The sequence below is a fragment of the Patiria miniata genome, unplaced genomic scaffold (assembly GCF_015706575.1).
Source record: "Patiria miniata isolate m_02_andy unplaced genomic scaffold, ASM1570657v1 HiC_scaffold_17, whole genome shotgun sequence".
NCBI classification, from domain to species: domain Eukaryota; kingdom Metazoa; phylum Echinodermata; class Asteroidea; order Valvatida; family Asterinidae; genus Patiria; species Patiria miniata.
The window spans coordinates 2,283,482-2,305,710 of record NW_024037055.1 but is presented as its reverse complement, the minus strand read 5'-3'; the positions used below and the strand labels follow the sequence as shown (position 1 = coordinate 2,305,710).

The 22,229-nt window shown below is 41.3% G+C and overlaps 1 protein-coding gene across 1 annotated transcript in view; it reads right to left on the bottom strand.

Annotated features, from left to right (window-relative positions):
* The window catches only part of LOC119723411 (F-box-like/WD repeat-containing protein TBL1XR1), a 29,432-nt gene that overhangs the window by 3,039 nt on the left and 4,164 nt on the right, over positions 1 to 22,229 (bottom strand). The window contains exons 4-11 of the mRNA XM_038194030.1: positions 21,011 to 21,191; positions 18,872 to 19,004; positions 17,025 to 17,163; positions 16,355 to 16,577; positions 13,470 to 13,591; positions 10,744 to 10,818; positions 929 to 1,041; positions 211 to 376 (exon numbers count right to left, since the gene is read on the bottom strand). Coding sequence (XP_038049958.1) covers positions 211 to 376; positions 929 to 1,041; positions 10,744 to 10,818; positions 13,470 to 13,591; positions 16,355 to 16,577; positions 17,025 to 17,163; positions 18,872 to 19,004; positions 21,011 to 21,191 — 1,152 coding nt within the window. The remainder of the gene's footprint in view (positions 1 to 210; positions 377 to 928; positions 1,042 to 10,743; positions 10,819 to 13,469; positions 13,592 to 16,354; positions 16,578 to 17,024; positions 17,164 to 18,871; positions 19,005 to 21,010; positions 21,192 to 22,229) is intronic.

Sequence of the window (22,229 nt, the reverse complement as noted above, 5' to 3'; positions counted from 1 at the left end):
TTTGTCACTGTTTATACCCTATTAACTGTGATTAGACTTGTGAATTGGGATTTGAAATGTGATTGACTTAACTAGTACTTGGCATATAGCAGATGAAGCATCAATATTGTTTGTCTGATGAATTGAGGATTTGTTGTTCAATGCACAATTTTTTACAGCTCTTGGGAAGATGTCTGAAATGGTGAAATACATGAATACATGTGTATTTACCTGCGTGGACCATATGTGGACGCATTTATCAAAGGACCCGCTGGCAAGGTATTTGCCGTCTGGACTGAACGCTACACTGTAGACTGGTTCTTGGTGTTTGGTGAGTGTATGAATGCAGATACCCCTGTCGACGTCCCACAACCGCACTGTCGAGTCGAAGGACGCACTGAGGGGGACAGAAAAATCAACAGTTTCTATTATTACACCTCATACATATTTATGAGCCAAAGGCACTACTTTCATTGGCCGATGCTCCAATATGTTAGGGAACTGAAAGTAGGCATCTTGCCTAAATGACGCACTTACTATCGCCAAAGCTGTTGGTATTACAAAGAAAGTGCCCTAAAATCGGCTCCTAGACTCCAAACTGTGTAGCAGTAGGGATCACATGTGTGGTTGATGGTGATACCATACTAAAATATTCACAACAGACGAATTATTATGCACATTCCGGGGGCGATTTCCCACAAAAGTTTGTTGACTTTGAATAATGAAGCTAAACATTTTGTGAAGTGCAACAAATGTCAAAACAATACATCGTGGTTCATTTTTTCCCATAAATGCGAAATTACCGTGTTGTATTTGTGTATTACAGGAAATAAACTACATGAGACAGTTTATAAACTACATGTGACAGTTTTTAGGGTATCTTCTGAATGCTGTGAATTGCACTTTGCGGAAAGTAACGTTATATTTCTAGCTGTGAAGACTGCCTTACCTGGCTAGCATGAGTGGTGTGTTAGGGTTGTGTGGGCTCCATTTGATGGTATAGATTTCTTTATTATGGGCTTGTAGGTCGTGCACGCAACATTCTTGCTTCATAGACCAAATCTGAAATGAAAAAATTTATAGGGTTTACAATTGAAACAAATTTCATCTCTTTGGATTTGGACATTGCTAAACTTTGCGGACAGATATTTTACTTTCTCCACTGCCACTGGAGAAATGCAATACCGCCACCAAGAGGCAACTAACGACCAGGCACTGAATCATAGCAGCTCACCCAACCACTTTGACACAAATTCATGGATGGTTGAGAAAACCCAGCAACGGTGGCGTTGCTAAAAATAGAACGACTGACAGTCGGGGGAAACTGAAATTATTTGAGAAAGGCGCAGGATCCTGATACTAAAATCTACAGTAAATGAACAGGTCGAAAGTCTTCACACAAAGACAGGGGAAAATACAACGATGGTAAATCATGATCGATAAAAATATCTGACGAAAAATCCCTCTCCGCTGGAATACTTAGTTTGCTTCCTTTGACCAGACAATCTAGGGTAAACCAGTCTCCCATAGGATTGGTGGGTTTGTGGCTTGGAAAAGTCATCTCCACAAGATTACTCTTGTAGAGTCCCGATTTTTTTTCCCAAGGGAAAAACCGCAACTTTGGGATAACCCCTAGAAAGAAATCCCAATTTCACAATGCCTGGAAATATGTAAGGAACTCTAGCAACTTTTACCCATGCAATTTGATACAAGTACATGTAACATCAAACATAATCCACTGTGGGGTCAAGAAATCGATAAATAAATTATTCCTAAAATATAATCCAATTTGGGCCTTGCAGAAACAAGAATATGCTTTCAGCTACATGTACTTGCAAATGTATCCAGAAGCATCACTAGTGAACCTTACAAATTGGCTATTTTCCAAATTGTGCAGAGCCAAGATAAGACGTTCTTGCGCCGTGGAATCTGAAACACATGAACGTGGGTAGTATGCATATTTTTAACACGATAACCTTTCACTTGAACTTGAAGGAAAATTTTTTTTTACTGAAGATGCCGGGCTTGGAGAAAAGGGAAGGAAGGTCCCACTGAATACTGCAATGGAACACAACTTCCAATTGAAACAATTTCCCGTTTTAATTTCATTTAAATTGCGTCTCCTTCCAAGGAAGCTTTGTTGAATGGCGAGCGGCAAGCGGCAGAAATAGACTCACATCTGAAAATGTTAAAGGGAAGAGTTTTTCCATACATGACTTTGCAGATTAAGAAATAAATTAATTGATTTAATACTCGAATGGGATGCTCAATTTTTTTCTTCTCCACCCCCCCCCCCCCTTTTTTGGCTTGACCTTTTAAACAGGAACCTGTATTTTTACTGTGGGATGGAGGCCAGCAGGACAATCAGATCTGGCCTGTGTCCAGTACAATTCTTCCGCTAAAAACTTGGACTTTCTTCAAAGTTGGAATTTGGGAAGAAAAAAAATTAAACTGGAACCCACCTGTCACTGAACATTAAGGAAGGATTATGGGTGTCTTATGCTGCTTAGATCTGGCATGTTTGAAGAGAAATATTGGCTTAAAAACGTTGATATCATGTAAACTAAGAATCGTGATATCTTTCACAAATAGGTGGTGAGTAATAGAAAGTCACCGAAGAAGAAAATGTCTTTTCGATGTGTAGCATACGTAGCATCCTGGCACCTGTTTGAACATTTAAAAATTAGCACACAACATTTGAAGAGGGGATTATGAAAAGACTTTTGTTGACAGCTGCTATCGGCAATGCTTAAAAGTGGGCGGGACTGAATGAGGTCAGGGGGAGGAGACATCAACTTCCCGGCCTTGACTTTTCGTGGTGGGGCCCTTGGATTCGGAGACGTCAGACTGAATTAAATCCTTCATGCTGTGGTTGTGAACTTAGTCGACTTGTGGTATTCCACATGATCAGCTTGTGGGATGCTAAGGCGTCTTGAGGATGCTGGTATTTAGCTCATGTCAAGCAAATCTAGGATTTAACTTCCAAGTAATTCTGCACAGTTCACTTTTAGAGTTTGAACTTAAGAGCCTAATTGTTTCTATTTGTTAATCTAAGTGTAGATCTTGCCTTACAAGAATTTTTATAACCAGCTTTGAAAAGACAGACTGAAAATACTGTTTTGACTGACAGAAATGTCTCCACCCCCTTTTAGTACTTTTTGTATCTACAACAAAAGTCTAAGGATACGACAAGGTTGCAGGTACAATGCCATAAGGTTCACAAGTCTTGACGTACAAATATTTCCCATCTCCGGCCGGATGATTTTCAAGGTCTGAGTTGAAGGAAGGAAAGCCACCTGGCCAAGGAGAAGGTCCTACAGAAAAGACAAGGTCTGCTCTCCTGAGATACTGAGATAGCCTCGGGTTAGCTTAGGGTTTGAACAAGGGAGGCCTGAATTCCTAATCCCTAGTAGTGTACCCTGTCAGTCATGTGCCATTAAATTGGGGTGACACTTCTATTCTACATGGGGCTACATGTACACCATGGTCACCTGAACAAAAAGTTGTGATCTACATGTACATGTACATTGTAATTTGTCAATGCTCTGTTTTATTGATAGGCCGGAAGGGTCTGGGTTTTTTTCATCTTTATCTAAGGTAAATGGGATAAAGTTACAAAAAAATATTTTGAAAATCTTTGGGCTCGTAGTCAGGCCAATCCAAAGTCAAATCACAAGTCAATTACAACTCAAGTCACAAGTTGAATCACAAGTCTGATCACAAAGTAACGGGATATGAATACTGACATTGTGCAGTTGATAGTTTCTTAATAGAAGCTACAAAATCTTAAGAAGATTAAAAGAAATTGAATAGCTACCGGTATGAAGCAATAAAGCTTTAAAAGAAGTGTGCTGCTTCGACTTATAAGCAACCACCAGGACCAATTGTGTCTGTCAGTCACTTCTTGAGAATTAAACAAGGGTGGATAATGTCTGCCACTAGGCAGGGCAATTGAACAAATGACTGGCTTCAAAGTGCTTTCTACTGCAATCCTGAGACACAGGAAACATTAGCAGGCAACTGTGCATGTACAAAGGGGTAGAGGAAGGGGGGGGGGTACTCAGTAGCAGTGTTGTATTCGAGTCCATCGCAAGTCGAGTCACATGTTCATCACCAGTCAGATGAAAAATCTGGTCACAAGTAACATGGACTTATGATGGACATGTGTGATGGGCATGTGATGGGCATGTGACGGACAAGTGATGGACATGTGATGGGCATGTGATGGACATGTGATGGGCATGTGATGAACATGTGATGGATATGTTCTGTAATCTGGGTGCTTAGGGAGTTCTTCTGCAGTGTGCACGGACCTACCATTTTACAAACTGCAGTGACTGTGATACGAGGGTGTTTCCCTGAATTCAGCCAACGTAAAACCTAAGCCTGTGTTAACGTAATCAAGAAGAGTGGTTCTTCCTGATAAGCACTTGCCAAAAGCTGATGACCTCACAACCACATCAGCGTGACGTTCGGTCAAGTACCTTGACTTCAACTGATCACAATCCATTACCTTTTTTTCCTGTGTGTAATCACTGTCTGATCCCTATCATGTATTCCACGGCAAACTGTGCAATATCATGGTTAGAGGCTTGGAAGTGGTCAATAGGAACACCCACTAAAAAGGCCGGCCCAAGGTCACTAGGCTTGTAAAAGGCTTGTCATTATCACTTTTTTTCTGGAAGTCTTTCAGGATCCTCAAAAGCCCACCACTGTGCATCAAACTGATGACATATGCACATTATTAATTTTTCTAGAGCATCAAGCCTCATGTATGTAAGTAATCCTGCAAAATCTTCCAAAGCTCATAATGAATTTTGCAGGACCTAGGAGAGTAAGGGTCGAAGACTAGTCCTTTTAGCTCTTAAAATATGGCAGTGAGTGAGGCGAATACATGTCTGTCTAATCAGATGGGTAGGTGGGGGGGGGGGGGGGGGGGAGAGGGCGGGTCCCATATTTTGATGGAGGGTTTCCTAAACATTGAAATTGCCTAAAGGTTGCTCAGACAGATGTGACATTCACGATGTGGAAATACTCTGAGACAGGAAACCGGGAGATTTAATCGGAGGACAAAAATATCTCCACCAAGGCCGACAAAAAGGCCAGGGTTAAAAAAAAAAGCTAAAAGTGGAGTACCGAGAATTACCCTTCCTCTTGTTGTAAGGAAGACAAGAGCATCCACTATGAGTAGGCCAGAGGCCAAGTTCATGAGAGGTGCTAAGCACAACAAATGTTTGCTTAGCCAAAAGAAAGTACCGACCAAACTGGCATGAAGTATACATTGTTTATAGCAGGTTCTCAGCCTAAGCCGTGTTGAAATTACTTGGCTATGACTGGAAATTACACGTGTGCCTATGGAAGTGGCTGCAGCGGCTATGCAGCCAGCCATATTTTACTTAGCAATAAACCATTTTCTACTCAGCAGGTAAATGAGATTGGGTCCAGTATTGGAACAGCTGTGAACTCAGAAACATGGCAAGGTGAACAGGTACTGCCGACAGAGTGAGTCATGCAGCAACTTGTCATGATTGTGGGAAGCACTGAGAAGGACTCATATCCTTCATGGAATGACCGGACGCAGTGTGCACCTTGTAGATTGAGAGACCTCTGCCTCCCCCTTACAACCTTTGACCTTTCCCTACCAGAGTGAGACAAGGCCTACACTTGAGGTGACCTTCAACTTGTTACATTCCAATGTCACTCCTAAGGGTGTCTGCTTTACAGTTCACATATTTTGGCCCTAAGACACAGACTTTTCCCCCCAAAAAGAAAGCCAGTTCAATTTTTTTTATCACAGACTATAAAAATTGGCAATATAAAAAAATTAACTACATTTTTAAAAGTTTACTTTGAGTCTGAGCAAAGCCTAGAGATCTGTTGAGGAAACTGGGCATTTCAGGGTCACAACTCAGCAACTTCTTGTTAGCTGTGACGCCGAACATTTCTTGCCTTCCTGTATGAGCCTTTTATTATTAGATCCACGTTGAAGTGAGAAGTCAATTTTTAGTTCTTGAGAATGTCACGGGGTTACTTCATTTCCTGAATCTTAAAAAAAATTATTAGGATTCAGCGAGAGGAAACAGCAGATTTCCAGGTTCAGTCAAGGAAAACAAGACAAAATGGATCACTTAAAAAACCATGAGCAGCTGAAAAGCAAAATGATCTTGACAAAGAAATGTCAAAGTTGTTGCTTTTGTTTTATGGGAACGCAAGCACGAAAAAGTCTGGTGATCCGGGTTTGGCATTAAACTAACCCTGGATTACTGTGCCGGAAATTGCCCGTAAATACATGAGAATGTATTGGATGTTTGAGGTTTACATCACTTCGATATCAGTTTCCTGACTATGTGCACCAATTGTCCTTGTTTTTCCGGCACTGCCATTCAACACCAGTATTCAATCGTTTCAATCTGCATCAAAATCGGTAGTCATAGGAAGTTTCTTAATTGGCCTGCATTGGACGTGTTTGATACGATCTGGCTGGCGCTTCCCTTGCATGGTGAAATCTGGGGTTATATTTATAGACGAGGAACAAAGCAATCGGTGAAAACCACTTGACAATCGCAATGTTAGACCAGAGAACTGACAAGCAACCTGTCAAAACTTCTGATGTTAAATTGATTTGATATGGCGTTATGAGAATTCTATGTACATGTTTCTTACAGTGTGTACACATACGTGTATAAGCAATGCCTACATGTGCGAGTACAACTTCAAATCAGATGCATCAGATGCATCGTATGTAACTTTTAGACTTTACAGGACTAACAACCTCAATGTGCACAGAATCCAAGCTCCCACTCACAGACAGCATTTATGTACACAATAGTTGATACGTTTGATACACCAAGCTCTTCAATTTTGACTGATAAAAACGTCACAACATTACTTCTTGATAGTGGACCATGAACAATCACGTCTTTATGTTTTCCCCTATTAAAACTCTCCTATGGAAACGTGCATTCTGAGCCATGCTGTTAGTTAGGTCAATATTGGTAAAGACCCATTGGTTTGTTAAAAGTATACCAGGGGAAGTGGAAGGAAACTTTGACCATTTGTGACCTTTTAAACAGCACAAGATTTTTAATATTAGATGAACACACATTCTTGTAAGTCTCTGTAGCAACGTACCAGATTAGGAGAGCCAATCTCTCAAATTCTAACTCAAAATTGTCTTTGCTTTTGCTTTATAGTTCCAAGCTTCAACCATCCAGTGATCACCTGACTTTTCTTGTCATGTTCCCAGACTATTTCCCAGACAAATCCCTGTCATTTTAGGGGCAGATAACCTAGATTTCCTTTGCCTGGTCAATGTTGATTCTAATCTGGGGATTTAGTCTATAACAGGATGAGACCAATCCTCTTTAGCCCAGGGCTGATCGGACAAAATCTTTGGGGGATGTTATGGAAAGGAAAAATGGTCCGCCAGGGACAGTGGGCCTCCTTCAGGGGTAAAGAGGGAGGCAAGGGTAGGTTAGACATTCGGGAATTCAGGACTGGGGGACAGAACTGAAAGAAAGGAGACATTCTTCTGGACAGACTTCTGGCCAGACAAGAAGTCTGTCATACAGGTTTTCTCCTGCAAACCTTGGCTTGTTTTGACAAAAAAATATTGAAACATGCCTGATGGGGAAACACTATTACAAGTATTGCAAAAGAGAAATTGCTTTATGGATCCTATTCAAAGACTCAAAATGGTGCCTAATTTGAAAGATTGAAAGCTACCATAAAGGCTTGATTTGGTCAAACCACGGCCATTATCATGCTACAAAGGAGTTACATCAAAACCTGGTACAATGGGCACTTCTTGAACTTCTCAGCGTCTTAGATTGGGATTGTTGCCCTCTCAAGTGTTGGCACCAAAAGAAAGAATGCTAGAGGTAACTGGAAACTCACCAAGTGGTTAAACCTCAAGGGCTAGATTAGGGCAAGGTAAAGAATATCGAATGCACGATATACTCATGTTTGGAGGGGGGGGGGTTGAGTGAGTGACTTAAGGTGATGACGGACCAAGGCTCCACTAACTAAGGAAATATCAATCAGAAACGGTTCTATGGGCTGGTTCTTAGCATCTGGTGGATGACATGTTCCTAGCGTCTCATCTGCTCTAAGGAGTGCACACATACTGAAGGTTCAGGAGCATGTAATTAGTCAGAAGCCGAGTCCAGAATGTGCTAGACTGGAAGTGGTAAGCTTTACACCTATTTACATCATGGCGACAGGTATGAATATAATACTTCATCCAGGTGTATACCATCAGCAGTCAGCACACATGTGCACGATGACTAAAGTTTCCAATTTTTATGATTTTTAAGGAAAAAAAGTTGCAGTTCTGAAATTCAGAAATCAATGACAAAAAAGGAAGACACGTAAAATATGCACAGTGAGTTCATGATTTTGAAGGAAAAAGTCACGACAATGAAGATGGGAGATGTCTAGGGTACCACGATTCAAGTGCAACTGCCAAGAACATATACATTTGATTTTGATAAAGTCTTCAACATTGTCAGTGAAGTTTGTAAACTTTAATAGCTTGACCTAAATCCCAACTGGCTGAACCATTCCAAACACAGAAAGTCCCAAACCAGACCTCAGCGAAAATATTATTACATCCCCATGTGCGTGTTTGAAGTTGGATCGCCTTCAGCAAGGCAGCACGGGTCATTTGCTTGGGTCCACAGTCATGACAACGAAGATGGGAAGAGTGAAATAAACGGCAGATTGTCTCCGAGCAGACTGCGTTACATCAAGGGGTGTTTCTGATACGCGGTGTGATTATGGATGACAGATAGCCTGTCATGTCTACTCAGGCGCGTCCATGGCATATCCTGATACAGGAAGGCCTGATTGGGCGTTCGGTTCTGTACCCTGGGGAGGGGTCAGAGCCCACAAGATTCAGTCGGAAAGGGAATTGGGATCTTGGAAAAAGATGCTTTAACCTCAATGGAGTTTCGCAGGCTCTGTTAGATCATTTTTGGGGGATACGGTGATCAAGGTGGTAAGTGATGCATGTCTCCTTGAGGATAGTGAGGCTGTGTTTAGTCAAGTCCTTTTCTGAGTCAAAGAAGTAAACTAAAATGTGAGCCTGGTGCATTGGGAATTAAAATTGAGAAACTACTACTAGACAGAATGGTTTGAAAAGTTGGGAGAGAATTCAGCCAAAAAGCGTGCTGAAAATGTCAAAGAATTCGCCTAAGGACTCAAACTTAATCTGCAGAGTTTTGGAAATCAGAAAAGTTGAACTTTGTTGGACTTTATCGGGAACGGGAGTTATTACCACGTCTGCTGATAAATCTTTTCCACATGTTTGAACATTTACAATCGGGACTCACTGGCGTCATTAAGGAATGTACAGAGATAGTTTAATGCAGACCAGTAGCGCAGGAACATGATACATGAATATGACGCATGTACCCTCGAGGGGCCCCGGTTCAACTGTCAACAGCAACTGTGGATTTCACACGACCAGTGTGACTCGGTGATACCGGGAGAGTTACCCATCTCTCCTAATATGGTCAGCCTGTAGGGGGTTTGCTGAGTGTCTGTCATAGGCAACGGAACAGTGATCACAGCAGCAAAATCCAAGTAGGAAATTGACGAAGGGAGAGTGTACTTTAAATCACAGTTTACAAGATTTTATCGTTACAAGATTTTATTTTTTAAGTGGAGCATTTATGAAGGGCAAACTGGAACATTTCAGATGTGGCACTTTTGATTCGAGGTGAGAAATTGCAGGTGTTGGTCTATGAGAAGTTTAAAGCTTGACCTATACCAGATAATCTGACATATGCCATTTCGTCAGGGTTTTAATGTGCTGCACTTTCTAACATGCGGCTGAGGGTATAGTCAAAATTTTGATGAGCCAGTGAACTTGCACATCCAAAATGAATTGATTTAATCGTAACATACAAAGGAAAGTGGACAACCATTTGCCAATTTTCACCAAATTTCTAATAAACTTGACGAACCTCGCACAACACTCTACATGGATTTCTTAAACAGAGTTCATACATATCTCAGAAGAAAATTGACCAGGGTCTACAAACTCAGCTTACTCTGCCTTATAAATAGCACTTCCTGTTTCCTTCTAAAAGCCAGTCAAACTCACCCAGGAAATCTCAGAGAGAAGAGCGGGGTTTAATTGCATTACAAGACGCTCGCGCTGTAAGATCCATGCCGTGTTTACCAAGGGCACGGCCGGATAGCATCATCCTCATGAAGGGAGGAAATTCTGAAGAGACTTAAAGAGCCATATCTCCTGTGTATATCTGCAACCTCACGCAATGCGATTCAGTCGTCTTTTGCCGGTATCATCCCGCGTCTGAGTTCTTAAGCTGCAGTTCAAGGCTGTTAATCTACCGTCCTTGTCAACTGAAATCCATGGTGTTTCAATTATTGCTTCAAAGGCAAAAGACTGGCAAGACAGCAGCTCACTCAAAAAAAAGTGCACTTCAGATTTTAAAAAGATACTGAGGATGACTGTCATTTGAGCTCCACACAGTTTAGATTTGGGACAAAACCAGCCCCAAGCCCTGGCTGCTGCTTGAAGTTAGCTGAAAAATAATGTTTGCCTTTCAACTGGCATTTAATCACCTTCTAAAGAACTTTTTTTATTAAATCAACAAAAGAAAATTAACACTCAAAGAGTAAAAATTCCCAAAGTCCACCAAAAAAGAGGCCAGAACATGCAAGGAAAAAGTTGTAAAAGACTAGAGACTTTTTCGGTGGTTAGAGGTGTGAGGAGGACTTTGCTGATTATCTTACCTTTAGCGTCATGTCATCTGAACACGACGCCAGCATTGTTCCCGTTGGGTCCCACTTGATGGCGTTAACCTCATTCTGAGGGGAAAAAAGACAGACATGATCATTTTTAAAGAGAAGTTTATCACTTCAATGCAGGAAAATTATAAGAAAGCGGCGATTCCACAACTAAAAAGTGACCACTCTCTGAAATTTTTTTCAAAAACAAAAATAGCCCAATTTGGGGAAAAAATGAAAGAAATATGGTCAACAACAATGCAATGCAATTAAGATCAAAACTCAGTGAGATCACTCAAACAATTTCTTCAGTCAAATTAATTTTAGGATGGCCATGACCAAGAGAATAAGTTAAGCCAGCTTATAATATACAATTCATGATTAATTTCAAGGAAGTCTCTGTCATCAACAGGTCACAGTGGTGGAAGGATATGACATCACCACCATGACCTGACCTGAACTTTAGTATGAGTAATGGACATATCGATGACAAGGGGTACGTACATATTTATCAGTGACATGTTTGATATACTGAAATGATAGTGAAGTACCTCTTTGACTAATGAAAAACAGAGACAGATGTGGATAACAAAATTAAGCTTGTCCAAATGTCAAAGGTCAATAGGCAAAACAGACTCTAAATTCACCGTGAAAGATTTTCAGGCTGTGCTCTGCCTAGTCACACAGTTGGCACTGCCTGCATACTAAGATAAGCAACAACATCAGTGTTTTACCAATCTTCGTTGCTATGATCAATAACCTATTGACTATCAACTGGTGTGGTCCAATACAGTCTTGATAAAACAAAACCACTGCAAGAAATCGCCTTGTTGAGTCACTAGAAAATCGCGCTGAGTAGGGTCAAATTTAACGCAGCGAGCCAATGGGAAATGTGGCCGATCGCGGATCAGCATTAACTAGAAACAGGTGTTTCTTTGCTGCGCTGGTCGAAGGGGGAATAGGGAGAAACAAAAGACGAAAGTTCAAATCACTGGCAAGGTCGTCAACCTGTTGCTTGTGAAGCTTTATTTGGGATGATTAGAAGCAGGTGCGGCTATAATGGGACACAGTCACAATTCCAGGTAGGGCAAGCTGAGGTGGGGTTCTGGGACTACATTAACGTAAACTCCATGCTTTTCAGCTGAGAAAACATCTTGAATCTTCTAAAATCATCAAAGTGCAGGAACTCAGCGACACATTCTCTGTAGTGAACTTTCAATAGGCCTCAAGCTCCCAATGTGCAGTTACAGTGGCTGGGTTCTACTTTCCCTAACCCTGCACAATCCCCAAGTGGATTTTGAAGATACTGAGAGGGTTTGAGTCAAAAAGTGTAAACTTATGAATTTGATTTCTGGCCACAACAATACAATTATGTTCTAATTCAATGTATTTTGAAACGATTGCTCAGTGGCAAGTGAATTTATGAGTAATGTCAGTGGCCAACTATTTGCAAGTGTCTGACTTATGCATTAGAGTCTATGCAAGCTGATACGAATCACTGTGAAGCCACCCTGTAAAATGTGCAGATTTCAGCACAATCATCACTGACGGCTGGCCTATTTCTGTTTTTTTTGTGTGGTTTATTTAGAAGATGCACCACGCAAACCCTGTGATGACTAATCCAGTAATGTCTAGTCAGTTTTACCATGGGGAATTGTTTTATCATGTTTGCAACCAGAGCTTTTCCATGTGCACATCCCTGGCGTATCAACAAAGAGCACCCTCATGAGACAGAATGTGTCATTATGGCTGTTTCTTAATCACACGGCTACGGCTAGCAACAATGCATAAACATATGTAAGTGGCTAAATCCACTCCCTATAGACGCGTGTGCCACTGCTAGCCGTAGTCAAGTAATTCAGACACTGCCTATCCCACACCATGCAAAACAAAATAGAACCAAATGCACCATTTTCCCAAGTTCCGTTCCTCCTGTGCAATAAACGTCTCGGATGCCTTTCATTACGCACAGTGTTATCAATACATCGCATGCGGATGGGAGTACAAAAATACACCGCCCCTTCAGCTATTCTTAGAATACACAAGAAATTAGTTGTAAGTAACAGGAAGATTTTCATCGCTCAAACTTGAACAAAGAGGAAATAGCCGGGTTCCTTAAACTGGTTGAACCATCTCAAAGGAGCAGGAGAATGACAGTATTTTTTTTTGTTATTGTGAAGAACTGCCACTATGTTGTGGCATAAATTGCAGTGTCTCAGGGGTGTTAAATGATTACACGGCAAACGGCCATCAAAAGCCAAGGACGAGACAGCTTCTTTTGACCTGGTGTCCATAATGCTGCAGCCAAAACTGCGGTAGCCGGGGAGTATATAGTGACTATCTGTACAAAGTGTCTCATGAACTCCAGGCATGAAAATTATATGGCGCTTTGTGATCTTGTAAGAGCTAGATGTGCAGGGCCCATTACATATGTGCTATGTTTTTAGCTTTTGCATGTGACCAAGTTTGACCAATGGTCACCTGTCCAAAAGCCATGATATGATTGGTCTAATATTCTCTCATTGTACCTGCTGCCGATGCACTGAGTTCATAGATTGCTGTGGCAAATTTTGATGAGCCACTGACAGAATTGTGCTCAGCATAAAATAGATTTGCTTCGCAAATGCAGGTTACCAATGAAAATGTCATGTGACGTACATTGCTACGACTGGTACTTGCTCATAATTGCTAAGCATGTAAATATTCTAAGCAGTATTTCGGAGGTAACTTACTGTGTGGCCTTGGAATGTCTTGATAGGTCTGTCGCTGCCCAGCTTACACACGTGGATGCATTGGTCTGTTGAACAGGACGCAAAGCATACATTGGAACACCAGTCTACGTCCAACGCTGGAGCTGTGAGGAACAAAGAAATAACTGTGTTTGATGACCACATTTAATAAATTCATTGAGGAACTTTTGGTATAAACAAACTGGTGTTTTTTTTCAGTCTATCTGGATGTGAAAGTGAAAGGAAGAGACACATCAGACGTATTGGGTATTTTGGGTTAATCTAATGACTACATGAGCATTTAAAGATATTTGAACTCGATTTAGAATGTGCTCAAATCTGCAGTCCAAGTTCAATATTATGTTTTAATGCATCTTCAGAACTTTATTAAAACAGGAACACCCAAAATTGATATGAAGTAATTTACATGAAGTTTGAACAAAGTCATGCTGTGTTTTTCTTTCTTTTTTCCTTCTATTTTTTGTGGTTCTTTTGTCTGACATGATTTTCCTTCAAATAGACAAGAAAAGCCTAAAGGACTGGGATACTACAAATGTCCCATTTAATGGTCTACCCAGACCCAAACAGCTAGATTCAGTGGGACAGGTTAGTGGTGCGCAAAATGCCATGAAAAACCAGACATAAACCCAGCAATAAAGTCCACTGTCATCACATCGGAGGAAGACCAAAACTACACCGCCCAAAAAAATGTTACATCAAGCTCCCAATCCTTATCTCAATTTTGATATCTCCCGGGAGATTCTGTGATCACAGGTGGACTCAATTATAAACGTGAGCCCCAGTCAAACAAGCGGCTGTTTGTGCAGACGTATCACATCTCGCCGGTAAAGTTACGAGGAAAGACGTAAAGGGAAGCACGTGGGCGTCTGGCAAGGTGCAACTAAATGTATCTTTAAAGGGCTAGGGCAGAATTCATGAACAGGTTTAGCAGAAAATTCTGCTAGGCATATTTTCTTGCTAAGCAAACAGCAGCGGGGAACCACTCACAACTGATATACATAGTATGCAATTTTGGCTGGTAACCTAGTTTTGCTGAGCTAGTATATTCTGCGTTTAGCATATTTCCTTGGTGAGCACCTCCATGAAATTTGTCACTGCAATTGCTCACTTTTTTCACATTCTTTGCTGATTTTTGCCAAACCCTGGCTGGATTGTTCAAGTGGGCTCTACCTTCCTCTGGGCTCTACCTTCCTCAATCCAACAAAATCCTTCAAACTCCAGGAAGATATTAAAGGATCTTGGACGGTAAGTTTTAAAAGGGTAAGTCTGCATTTTTTTCCTCTATCAGTTAATACAGAAGAGGAATGGCTGAACAGCCAAAGTGACCTTTTCTTGTGCTCGATCAAAGAAGTGGGACGAGATGAAACCAGACAGGAGCCTGAAGACACATCACTCCCCAAAACCCCAAAAATACCTCGGATGGTAGGATAATGCGTATGAAACCCTCCTTCACAGCTATGAGGGGAAGTCTTAACGACAGATAAGACTGCCCCTGAAACCTAATCCCCCTAAATATGAGAAATGTAATCACTCAGCGGACAAACACACCTAGACTGGATGCTAGCCAAGTTCTTGGAGGAAAGTGAAGGAGGTTTATTAAGAACGGGAAGCTAGATTGCATCCTCGATTCAAGGTCTTGGCACGGCACTGAGGTATTACTTGCACATGACATTTAAATCTCGTAGAAAGCCCCGAATGTACATGCCCAATTAGAGTGTGTTAAATGCAACTTAGAGGTTTCTCAAAGTTGTGTGCCGAGTCCATGGCAGGTGGATTTTTGGAAGGAGGGATGGGAGGTTGGGATGGGGGCCAGGGAGAGGGGGGGGGGGAATGCCCTTAGTGTCAAATGAGGTGTAGCCCCTATGCCTGTCTCCTTTTCAAATGGACCACATCCGGCAGACCTTGGAGTTGAACCTCTTTTAATTTTTGCCAACCCCTCTCCCCCACTTCCCAAAAATTACATTCTAGATCCACCGGTGGGTGGTTTCCTCTGTGAGATGAAGCCGATTTTTTTTTCCAGGCAGACAGCAGACGGCGAAATGTGGACCCAGGTTTCCTGTCTGGTCTCTGATCAAGCACAACACCTCCGGCACCAACTGAAGATGTCAATGTTTGGGTTGGGCTCAACCACCAGAGAATTAGAACTTGTCGGCTTACACCGAGAAGGATTCCTTGTTTTTTTTGCAGCAATTAGGAAAAGGGGCTGGGGGTTCTGTGCATGTACTGAGGATCAATCATTCAATGCAATTATTGAAATCAGAAGTGAAATATAAATTTTACAAGTTTGCAGGGACTTCATAAGATTTTAGAAAGATCTAAAGAGGTTTTCATGTGTTTACAATTGCCCTTCAGAGTCATGCCAAAAGAATTTGTCCTGACTAAAACTGTGAGGAGCTAGCGCACATGCAAATCATCAAAAGATCGACTGTTGCATTCGTTCAGAACGACACCAGTCTAGTCAATTCTAAAATTAATACCAGGAAGTTTGCCTGTCTGAAACCAAAATCCGTTTGCGTCAACTACAGTCGCTCCTCATACTTTTGGGTTCAGCGTTACTTCCAAATATTAGTCTCTAATGGGTTTTTAAGAGCAAGCTTGGGAGCGAACTATAGTTGACCATAGTTCGACTAACTTGGCTCGAGCAATGGATAGTTGGGCTAGTCTAGTCAGCTACTTGGAACCGGTTGCATTGCTTGTTACCAAAGGCCGTGCCCATCATAATGCTTAACACGATCACGAACTTGTTGATGGCATTTTTACCAGTGTTTGACTAGAGGCATTTATAGTACGCAGGCTTAAGTTACATGATGAATTGACCACTGGTCGACTACTGCTCCTCACCCACACATGCTCCTAGTCACACAAACCTGAATGGAAGGGGAACTGCTGTTTACACTCTCCCGACTGCGCGTCCCAGATGATCGTTGTCTTGTCCACACCAGCACTCAGGATGTAGTTGCCCTTCTTGTTCCATTTCAGTGCAAAGATGGGTCCCTTGTGCTGCCCTAACGTACTGACTAACCGGCCGTCTGTCGACCATATTCTGGCGTAGCCGTCGTAGGAACCCGTCGCTAATAAGGTACCATCGCACTGTTACAATAGCAAATTGGAGGCATTTATGGAGTTGCTTTGCCAGGCTAACTACTTAGCACGGAAAATACTACTTAGCAAAAAAAAAAGTTATCAGCAGCTATTTCATGCAAAATACTGAATGTGACTGTTCTCTGCTGATCTAGGCAGTACAAATATCGCTAGGTAATTTTTTAAATAGTTAACAGTTTCTTTTTTGAAAGTGATGAAATCTAAATGGCGACATTTCTTGAAAAATTTTTTTTTTTAATTGTCTCATAGGCATCAGTCATAACACATACAGGCTGACAAAGAACCAATTTGTTTCACAAGGCATAGACACATTCTGTGTTAAAAGGTCAATTTCAAATTCCGGTCTTTGGCCAAGATCTTGGAAAAGTAAGAAGACGCATTAACTTGACCTTTGGGTGGAGGGGGCAAGGCAGTTAGGAAGATCCTAAGACTTACATTCCAGTCTAATGAGGTGACGTCTTTGTTACTAGGCACGTCTTGGCCGCCTTCTCGAATACAATGTCGTAGTACTAATTGATGTGGACTATTATTGTTCTCACTCAGGTTCCATATCCTCGCTGTCGAGTCTCCAGAACTGTAAACGGAAGGGAAAAGAAACAACAACATTAAATTTCAATTAAATTTGACAAGCAAATCGCTACATTTTTCAAGACCATAATTTGACATGAGATATGAATTAGTCTAGTTAGTTGATTTTTTTTTCAGGCCTGACATTACTTTGTAGTATTGCAGTGCACTTTATTCTTGATTTCAGTATAGATACACAAGTACAAAGCATCTGTTGTTCCTTTTGGAACATGATGACTCATAAAACTAGAATGATTGTATAAAGCCCGGTTCATACTCCACGCGAAAAACGAAAGCGAAGCGAAATTCGTGACGTCAACAATACGTTCGAGGCACGTCAACCATTGTTGCCGACATGAATTTCACTTCGCACTTGCTTTCGCGTGAAGTATGAACCGGGCTTAATACAGAACATAGTAAACCTACTGTAATGCACATCAAGACATTTCAAATACACAAGTAGTACATGTATGCCTGACATCATCATGATATGCCAAAATAAATTGGAGTTTTCTTTACAAATCTGTGTTAGGGTTTGGTGTACACCGTAATACCTCAAAATAAACATCAAGGTCAAAGCACTTTTTAATATTGTCGTCAAAAAAGGGCCTGACTCACCAATGTTTTCACACTAAACAATTCAACTCGGGATCAATCACGATAACATCAATCTTTCACTTTCAGTTCTTTCTACCATTACAGTTTAAGATTTCCTTTCCTTTTCTAATTGTGGAGCCCTCCATTTCACTGGGTTTTTTTAAAATTATTCCCATGTTTTATGTTTTTTATTGACAAAATTGATAAGCCAGTTCCTGTTTTGATGTTTTGGCAATGACATGGAAATCAGGTCAAAAGGTTTAATGTAACCACCCTCACTTGCAAAAGATCGGAATAACACGCACTGTAAGACACTTGTTTCTCATTTTGACAGTTTCTTGCTAATCCCCAAATCCTTCCTGTGGATGGAGCTGACTTCAAGAAAACATCTAACCCCCAAGGACTCAGCCCCGAGTACTTCATCCCAGGCCCAGGGCTTGTTTACTGATTTGGCAATTTTGTTCAGCCCAAGGAAACAACCAATATCCATCGGATATGTGCATTTGATATGAATTCAAGCCTTCAGCTTGTATTACTGATGGCTCCACTTCATTTTTTTTCCTTTTCTAACTATCGGGAAAAGAGATACAGCCAATATAGTCCATATATATTTTTTTAAGGCAAAACACGCTGAAATAACCCAGAACATTCATAACTTTTTGTCATGTGTACTATTGCCATCCAAGAACATCAACTTGTTGGCTGTTGTGGTTAACCACGAGATCCAATTCAAGATCTTTCACTGCTTCTCTTGGAAATTGAATTAGCCAAGAATATCAACCCTGGCCTGCTGTGCATTTCTGTTAGAATTTGGCTGAATTGTCAAACATCTGAGACTGTGCAGTAACCCTAACTCTCTACAGGTGTGAAGAATTGTACTAAAATTGGCCGATTCAGGCCTGGAAAGGTTCCAGGGCCTGAAATGAAGCCAAAGTCTGAACAAGGTCGAGGTTTAAGAAATGACCAGTGTCTCAACCAGACGCTAAAATATTGCTACATGGATTCCATCAGCATTTCATTTTGACATTTAGAAGCCTGGAAACGGCTACAGGTCCCCATGGATACAAAGTCAGAGTCGAGTTTGAGAGATGGCCAGTGTCTTGGGGTGCTTGACTCACCCTGATGCTAAGAGGTCGTTACATGGATTCCAGGCACAGATAAAGACCTCTGACTCATGACCCCTGAGTACGGTGGCTTTGCTGGCGGGGATCTCCACGCCCCCGTCCAGTTCCATCGTTTCTGTGTGATTAGCTGTAAAGGCGAATGAAACAAAATCAAGATAAGAATCAAAAGACCGACAATATTAAGGTTATCTGTCAGCAGCACAAGATTATAATTGTGTATAAGACAAAATTCTCCTAACGCAGAAAATATTTCAATTTTTGTTTTAATTAAATACAAATATTTATTTACCCAAAGTTTTGCCCTGAGTTTTTAAGACAGAATTGATGTACTGTCAAGTTTAGAGTGTAAATTTCTATTTGATTTCTTGCAAGTAATTTTGACACCTTTCACATGACAGAGGTAAATAACAAGGCATACATTACTTGTAAAATATAATAGTTGGAGTTGCTCTGTCCAATATATTTTTACCGTTTCATCATTTTGAAACACTTTCTATGCAATGACAACCCTTCCATCAATACAATTATACTGTCTCCAGCAATCAAATATTTTTTCAGTGTGAGGTTTTTCCCCTAGAGAAGATTTCATGAATTCACAAAGACTTTTCAAAGGTCAAATCTTGCAATCAAATGAATTTTGATGACCACTCATGAAAATTCATCACCTCAAATGAAGGCTCCTCATTCAAGAGTCAGACTTTAAAACAACAAAGTGTTGCCAAGTGCAGACCTTTTTTGCAAAATTTTATAACAATTTTAGGGTTTCATAAGTTAATACCACGGTTCCACTCAACAATTTAAGGGCTCATATGCAATCTACTGAAAATTTAAGGTTTCTGAGGGATTTGTCAAACAGAGTTCAAAGTCTACATGTCCATATTGTCATTCAACATTACAAGGCATGCAACGAGGACGGTGAGTCACTCTTTGCAGGTGTGTGGTTTTTGCCTTCAGGGGAACCATGCTGGGTTGAATGGTATTGCAATTAGGTCAAGGTATGGTACCACATGACCACATTAAAGCCACAGGCAAGCAGGGTCACACAGAGCACCTGCAGATCAGGGCCCAATTTCATGGCTTCGCTTCCCATGAGCCAAGAATCCCTGCTAACAGGGTTTGCATACTGGATAGAATTTCTGGGCTAGCACTGTAAGCACAGACTGGTGACCATAAGCACAGAATTTCAGGGTAAGCATGAAATTTGGCCCCGGATTTGGAGCCAGACTAGACAAGAGCAGTAAAAAAAATCAAGGGACAATTAAGTGGTGCTGCTTAACAGTTAGCACAAAAGTTGTGCTAACTGTAGCAAAAAAATGTGTTAATCTATCTTAAGTGCTATTTCATGGCATGGATGCGTTAACAGTTCAACAGGCATGGATTTAAGCAGCTTTTTCTCTGAAGTACCCGTGCCTTTTGCAGCGCTTACTGCTCATGGTCTCCATGAAAATGAAGGAGGCTCTGTTAACAGAAATCGTGTGCTTAGCAGCGCCATAAAATAGGACTCAGGACAAATAGAATTAAAGTGAAGAGCACAAAACATTTCTCCACAAACCCATGTGCCAGACAAATATAGTTTAGAACCAGTCACGACAAAATAAACTGCATGACCTTTTGGCCGGTACAAACCAGCCTAAACCAAACTTTTCTGGGTTCTCAGCAACTCCATAAAATCGACCCCTGGACTTTTCCCACATCCCTGGCTGTGAGACTTAGTCAGATGCACATAGGGAGGTGCATAGAGTATAAGACGTAATAAAGACCAGGCCTTGCCTCAGACAAGGTGAAAGTTTCGGTGCAGACAATAAAGGAATATGGCAGAATTAGCTTGATCTGTTTGGGTGCCTCAACCGTAAAGACGCGCCAACATTTTCCCCACTATGCCCAACAGGATCACTGCGACTTTTTAAAACGAGACTTTTCCTTCCTCTCCTGAAATCAAAAAGGTCCCACAAATGCATGCTTTTGCACGGAAAATATTGGCTAAGAAAAAACAGGTAACCGGCCAAAATCTCATGCCATATATGCTGCTGTTGACTAATTTTTTTCTAAGCACAAACATTTGCTGAGCTATATTTTTTGCTAAGTAGAGGCATAAAATTAGCTCCTGGTCTTTCTAGTCTACTCACTACCCACCTTGTAATGAGTTGAGTGCGACATCGTCCCCGTTCGCATTGGCCCCGTCCACCTTGCTGGTGTTGTTGGTGTTAGCCGCTGCTTGCCTCGTCAGCTCGCTCTTCCGCGACGAGATGACATCTGGCATGACGGCGTCAATCAGCGATAACGAGTCAAAGCCGTTGTCCAAGACCGAGCCATCCTGGAGAGAATCAAGAGTTTAACGAGGATTGTGATGATCATGACACGATGTTGTTGACTGACAGAACATTCTGACCTAGTTAAGACTCTCCGACGCTCTTGGTACCCAGGAAATCCCTGGTTGTGCCATAAGCCTTAAGATCCCAGGATATCAAGGTTTATAGGGAAACGCTTAAGGCATACGAGATTACAAGACCTTGATCTCATAACAAGAATAAAATTGAAAGAACTAGCCCTAAACCTTCCAAGGTTATTTGCTGATGAAACATTCTTAAATCCTCCAAAATCCTCCACTTTGCAGAAACCAAATGGCACAATTGACATTTAATTAACCCTAACTCCCTAGGCATTTTTGCTAGGATGTAGCCTCAATCCTGCAAAATCCTCCAATTGGCCTCATGGAAAAATAGCATGTAGCCTCAATCCTGCAAATTCCTCCGTTTTTCTTGAATATGGTCCATGGAGGGGTGACTACTGCCTGAATCCTGCAAAATCCTCCGGCTATAACGGTCAATAGGCTGAGGCAGAGGCAGTGACATCCTGGAGCAGTGCGGAGGATTTCAAGTATAATCAAGGACTAAATTTATGCACGGCTGAGCATAAACAACACAAGGTCCGGCCCAAGACCTTGACACAGTGCGTACTCCGAAATCAGCAATGCACTTTTGCCATGTAACCTCAATCCTGCAAATTCCTCCAATTTGCAAAAAGGATTTTGGAGGATTCAGGGTGGTTAGGGTTAAGGGGCCTCAATCCCCATGTACATAAATACAGGCTGATCTTGGAAAACTCCTTCAGAAAATATTAGGTAATTTTTGTAGGAGGAACTGGAAAGGCTCTGGTTAATGAGGATAACACAAGAATATCTGTCAACATTCAGTTTTATATTGTCTGTTGAAAGAAACGAGCAATTAGCACAGCTTTTCTACTGATAATTCTTTGCATTTTGAAATTTTACATTTGTGCTGGCTTTGCCTATTTTTTTTCAGGCTTTGGTCTTGTTATACTAAAAAGTATGAACAAGATTTACTATTGAGTA